Source organism: Rhinopithecus bieti, unplaced genomic scaffold (assembly GCF_001698545.2).
Source record: "Rhinopithecus bieti isolate Rb0 unplaced genomic scaffold, ASM169854v2 scaffold_4602, whole genome shotgun sequence".
In the NCBI taxonomy this organism is placed as follows: Eukaryota; Metazoa; Chordata; class Mammalia; order Primates; family Cercopithecidae; genus Rhinopithecus; species Rhinopithecus bieti.
In genome coordinates, this window is record NW_016804401.1 from 464609 (window position 1) to 470216 (window position 5608).

Genomic DNA, 5608 nt, shown 5'->3' on the forward strand with positions numbered 1-5608 from the left:
AAAAAAAAAAAAAAAAAAAAAAGTAACACAGGAAATAAAACCAAGACAAGATGAGCTCTCTGTGTGTCCCTCCCCAGACTCAACCCTGTCGTCCCCCAGAGGTAACCCCTCCCAGGAACTGGGCGTTTGCCACTCCCCTGCACGGGTCTACAACTCTACTACAAACGTGTGTCCCTAAGCAGCGCATGCCTTTTGAAAACAAGTCAACTGTATCATGCTACAATATTTTTTCTGATGTTTGTGCTGTTTCTGAGACAGCCTTATGATACCTTCCCCTATTCTGTAGCATTCTGTTGGCTCACTTTGCCACAGTGTATGCACCCATTTTCCCATGAATGGACTTTTCATTTGCTTCTCAACGTTTGCTACCAAAAATCTCCCTGCAACGAATTTATTTTATATATCCCTCGTATGTGTGTGTGAGGGTCTCACAAATATTTGGGGTAGGGATCTGGTACCCCGGGACTGCTGCAACTCAAAACTGCTCACAAATATCTCAGCAACTCCGCCCTCCCCACTCAGACCTCATTTCCCTCCTACTAGACATGCTCAAAGGAAACTGGGAGCAACACAAAGACGACTTTGAATCTCTGTTCACCACCCTTAGACTGTATGACACCAGCAAGTGACAACCTCCCCTCTCTGGCCTCAGTTTCCCCCTCTGTAAAATGGGGGATGGCCTACCTTGCCCAGTCATGGCAGGTCAATATAAAACAACTTCTGGCTGTGTGCAGTAGCATGCCTGTAATCCCAGCACTTTGGGAAGCCGAGGCAGGAGGATTGCTTGAGGCCAGGAGTTTAAGACCAGCCTGGGCAATATAGCAAGATCCCAGCTCTCTAAAAAAAAAAGAAGAAAAATATATGTTATTATTATTATTTGAGATGGAGTTTCACTCTTGTCACCCAGGCTGGAGTGCAATAGTGTGATCTCAGCTCACTGCAACCTCCACCTCCTGGGTTCAACTGATTCTCCTGCCTCAGCCTCCTGAGTAGCTAGGATAACAGGCATGTGCCACTACATCCAGCTAATTTTTGTATTTTTAATAGAGATAGGATTTCACCATGTTGGCCAGGCTGGTCTCAAACTCTTGATTTCAGGTGATTCTCCCACCTCAGCCTCCCAAAGTGACTCTTGCTCCTGCCTGCCTCCGTGAGGCTGTGGATGCCCCTTCTCCTTCGCTGGGCTCCCTACAGCCCCACATTGGCCCAGCTTGGCACAGATACGATTTACATAGGCATCTTCCCTGGCTCCCCTACCCTCTGCCTCCTCTTCCCTTTCCCTGAGCCCCCTTCCCTCTGCCTGTGCCCTCTCTGCAGCCTCCACATCTCTCCCCACCTCCTGCCACCATACCTGGCCTGAGCATGAGCCACCATACCTGGCCTGTTTTTTTAACAAAGAATTCCAATAAAGAGCTGATCGTGGCTCTAACTCCTTGAATACCAGAAACACCATCTCATATCACATAATGAGACAGGGAGACATTCTGGTCCTCATCTCACAGATGAAAAATGTCAAGGTTTGAAGGATGAAAGTGCCCACCTAGTCACACGGGTACTCAGCCACAGGTCAGCCTGCCTTTCTTCATGAGCATTTATAGTGACTAACATTTACTGAGCACCTACTATGGGCCATTTCTGTGCATGCAACAACCCCTTTTAGTCCTTGTTTCTAATCAAGAAGCAAGGAAATGGGGTCAGGGAAGGGACAAGGTTTCCCCAAGTCCAGGCAGGGGCAGAGGTCAAGCTCAGAACCATCACTTGCCCACGGCACATGCCCAGGACTCAGGTTCCCTAGGCTTCCTTCCAAAGGCTCAGCAGTGACGAGCCAGCCCTTGAACCAGCCTCTTCCCCCACCCAAGCAGCCACCTCTCAGGGGAATTGTGGCCACCACAGGTGCAGGGAGCAGTTCCTCTCCACTCAGAGCCTGAAGCATACCCGGCAGGGGCTGTCCCCAGGCCCAACAAGCAAAGGGCCCAGCAGCGAGGGCCACTGGAGCCCATCTCCGGGGGGCTGGGCAGGAAGTAGGGTGGGGTTTGGGGTAGGGATCTGGTACCCCGGGACTGCTGCAACTCAAAACTAACCAACCCACTGGAAGAAGATGCCTGGGGGTCCAGGAGTCCTCCAAGCTCTGCCTGCCACCATCTTCCTCTTCTTCCTGCTGTCTGCTGCCTACCTGGGTATGTGGCCAAAGGGCAGGAACTGGTGGGAGGTGGGGGGAGATGTGGAGGCTGCAGAGAGGGCACAGGCAGAGGGAAGGGGGCTCAGGGAAGGGGAAGAGGAGGCAGAGGGTAGGGGAGCCAGGGAAGATGCCTATATAAATCGTATCTGTGCCAAGCTGGACCAATGTGGGGCTGGAGGGAGCCCAGTGAAGAAGAAGGGGCGTCCACAGCCTCACGGAGGCAGGCAGGAGCAAGAGTCACCTCCCCCACCTCCTGCTCCCCACAGGCCAAAATAAGGAACTAAAGTTGCTCTTGACTGAGCACCAGGGCTGGGGGCAGGAAGGGCACTTGAGGGTAGCAGCATTCAGCGTCTGTCAAGGGGAGAAAAAGCTTTATCTGCCTTAAACCTCAGGTGCCTCTCTGTGTTGGGAGTCCCTTCTGAGCACTGGGGGAACAGGTGTCTCATGGACTCCCCTCACCCGCTCAAGGACAGCTGGCAGGGGCTGTGGCCACACTAACCCAGGAGTTCAGAGAAAAAGGTTCCCCACCCAAGGGGACACTGGGAGCAAGGATTGGAGTTCACGTCTGAGTCTTGTTTTTTTTTTTTTTTTTTTTTTTGAGACGGAGTCTGGCTCTGTCATCCAGGCTGGAGTGCAGTGGCCGGATCTCAGCTCACTGCAAGCTCCGCCTCCCGGGTTCACGCCATTCTCCTGCCTCAGCCTCCTGAGTAGCTGGGACTACAGGCGCCCACCACCGCGCCCGGCTAATTTTTTGTATTTTCAGTAGAGACGGGGTTTCACCGTGTTAGCCAGGATGGTCTCGATCTCCTGACCTCGTGATCCGCCCGTCTCGGCCTCCCAGAGTGCTGGGATTACAGGCTTGAGCCACCATGCCTGGCCCACGTCTGAGTCTTAAGCCCATGATGATGAGGGTGCTTGGCCCCTCTCCCCACCTCTTCCTCCTTCTCTCTTCCTCACTTCCCTCCTCCACCTACCTCCAGAAGAGGGGGCCGGCCATGTGGGAGGCCTGGCTGAGAGCTGGGACTTCCCAGAGGAGCCCAGATTGGACACTGCAGCCAGCCTGAGCAGTCCGGTCTCACTCAGAGACACCCCCAGTCTCCACCCGGCTCTGAACCCTTTCACTCACCAGCAATCCAGCCCAAGGACTGAACTCACCCCTGACCCCTAGGTTGACACATACAACTTACAGAGAATGAGGGCCGGGCACAGGGTCACAGGCCAGGGCAGGCCACAGACTGGTTCCTCAGCCCAGGCAGGGAGAGGCCAGGGAGCCATGAGTTTGAACCCAGTGCCACTCCTGACTGCCTGGTGATGCTGGCAAACCGCCAGCCCTCCCAGGGCCTCAGCCATCCCTCCTGTAAAATGAGGCTAAGGAGATAACCTACTTCTAGGGTTCTGTGAATGATTACACAAGAAAAAGCGCTAGGTGCAGGGCCTGGCTGAGGCTGGGGTGCAAAAATGGACCAGGAAGGCTGCAGGAGGAGGGGACGCCTGCACTGCTTCTGGAAGGAGCTGTCTGGACAGCGGTCCTCCAGTGCCTCAAACAAACATCCAAAATCCAGAGAGTTCACAGGGCCCAGGGCACAAAGTGGGTATGCGGGAAGGGGGCAAGAGATGGCGCTGCAGAGGCGAGAAGGGCTTCCCAGGGGTCTCACCATCCCAGGGAGTCTCATTCTCCTCCCCGAGGATGTCCTCACCCACCCCAACCAGTTCTGTCCTCTCTCCTTCCCCAGGGGCTTCTTCACTTTCCTGCATCTCCCTCTCCCCAGGATGTACCAGCCCCTGTCAGGGGCTGTCCCTCTCCCTCCCCACCCAGGAGAGTTCTCACCCTCCTCCCCTCCCCACCCAGAATAGTCCTCACCCTCCTCCCCTCCCCACCCAGGAGAGTCCTCACCCTCTTCCCAGGAGTGCTGGAGCTGCAGGGACCAGGGCTGGGGGCGTGTGTCGCCATCCCTAGTCCCTGACCCACCCACCCTGCCTCTCCACAGGCCCTGGGTGCCAGGCCCTGTGGGTGGATGGGGGCCCAACATCATTGATGGTGAGCCTGGGGGAAGAGGCCCACTTCCAATGCCTGCACAATGGCAGCAACGCCAACATCACCTGGTGGCGCGTCCTCCATGGCAACCACACGTGGCCCCCTCAGTTCGTGGGCGTGGGCCAGGGCTACAATGGTACGCTGACCATCCAGAACGTGAACAAGAGCCACGGGGGCATATACCTGTGCCGGGTCCAGGAGGGCAATGAGCCATACCAGCAGTCCTGCGGCACCTACCTCCGTGTGCGCAGTGAGTGGCCCAGCCCTGGCCCCTACTCCCACTTTCCCGCTGGGGACACTCGGTTTCTCTTTGAAGTGGGGATAGAGCCAGTACCTTCATTGTGGGTTTCAAACCGGCTTGGACAGAGGGACTGACGTTCTCCTCTGCAGAGTCGGGGCTCTGAGGGGTCTGGGGCCTTGCAGGGGGTGGCGGGTCCAGGAGGCTAGGGAGAACAGGAGGTGCCAGGGCTCTGAGCCACACCACATCCTTTTGCAGATCCGCCCCCCAGGCCCTTCCTGGACATGGGGGAGGGCACCAAGAACCGAATCATCACAGCCGAGGGGATCATCCTCCTGTTCTGCGCGGTGGTGCCTGGGACGCTGCTGCTGTTCAGGGTGAGCCTCCTCGGACCCCCGAGTCAACCAGGCGAGGGCCTGGACTGAGGGACCCCCCGATGCCCAGGTAGCCCTCTAGAGCCTGAGGTTCCCATCCAAAACTTGGGAGAATGAAAGCACCCACCACATAGGGGCTGTGGAAGTTAAATGAATGAATATAAAGAAGGGACCTGAACTGGCGCTGGGCCCAGGGGGTGTCTTCAATTTGGTTTCCCCTTCTGGGCTGTCCTCACTTCCACCTCCCCGCAAAAAGAGTCTCATTCTTCCCCCTAAGAGTGTCCTCACTCTCCTCCTGCCCTCACCCAGGAGTGTGGTTACCCTCCAGGTATAGCCAAGACCAGGGAAAGTGGGGCCTGGGGGTCCTCCCAGAATCTGTGATCTATACCGGCCTCTCCTTAGGCCCCACAGAAAGTGTGACTGTTATTGTTATTATTCATGGAGAAGAGTAAGGGAGTGGAGAGTCAAGAAGACGCTAACTTGGGAGGCTGAGGCAAGAGGATCACTTGAGGCCACAAGTTTGAGACCAGTCTGGGCAACACAGCAAGACCCTATCTCTACCAAAAAAAAAAAAAAAAAGTCTTAAAAAAAAATTAGCCAGGCATGGCTAACCTCTAGTCCCAGTTACTCAGGAGGCTGAGGTGGGAGGATCACTTGAACCTCGGAGTTCAAGGCTGCAGTGAAATATGATGTTGCCACAGCACTCCAGCCTGGGCAACTGAGGGAGAAGAAAGAAAGACAGAAAGAGAGAGGGAGGAAGGGAAGGAAGGAAGGAAGGAAGG

At 55.5% G+C, this 5608-nt stretch overlaps 1 protein-coding gene across 2 annotated transcripts; it reads left to right on the forward strand.

The window, feature by feature from the left end:
• Positions 1-1876: 1876 nt before the first annotated feature.
• On the forward strand, positions 1877-5343 carry CD79A (CD79a molecule). Of its 2 annotated transcripts, none has more exons than XM_017867896.1 (3): positions 1877-2177; positions 4168-4350; positions 4711-5343. In XM_017867896.1, exons 1-3 carry the CDS (start codon positions 2099-2101, stop codon positions 4875-4877), a joined length of 429 nt encoding a protein of 142 aa, XP_017723385.1. In that variant the 5' UTR covers positions 1877-2098; the 3' UTR covers positions 4878-5343. The 2 variants fall into 2 exon arrangements, with proteins under 2 accessions (XP_017723385.1, XP_017723382.1); XM_017867893.1 differs by having other exon boundaries at positions 4168-4464; positions 4711-5316.
• Positions 5344-5608: the final 265 nt, after the last annotated feature.

What these genes read in the sequence shown, in the direction of transcription:
- CD79A (XM_017867893.1), top strand. Translation starts at nt 2,099, where the DNA reads ATGCCTGGGGGTCCAGGAGTCCTCCAAGCTCTGCCTGCCACCATCTTC. An exon ending in GCTGTCTGCTGCCTACCTGG is followed by an intron (nt 2,178 to 4,167) that starts GTATGTGGCCAA and finishes GCCTCTCCACAG; the next exon opens with GCCCTGGGTGCCAGGCCCTG. An exon ending in CACCTACCTCCGTGTGCGCA is followed by an intron (nt 4,465 to 4,710) that starts GTGAGTGGCCCA and finishes ATCCTTTTGCAG; the next exon opens with ATCCGCCCCCCAGGCCCTTC.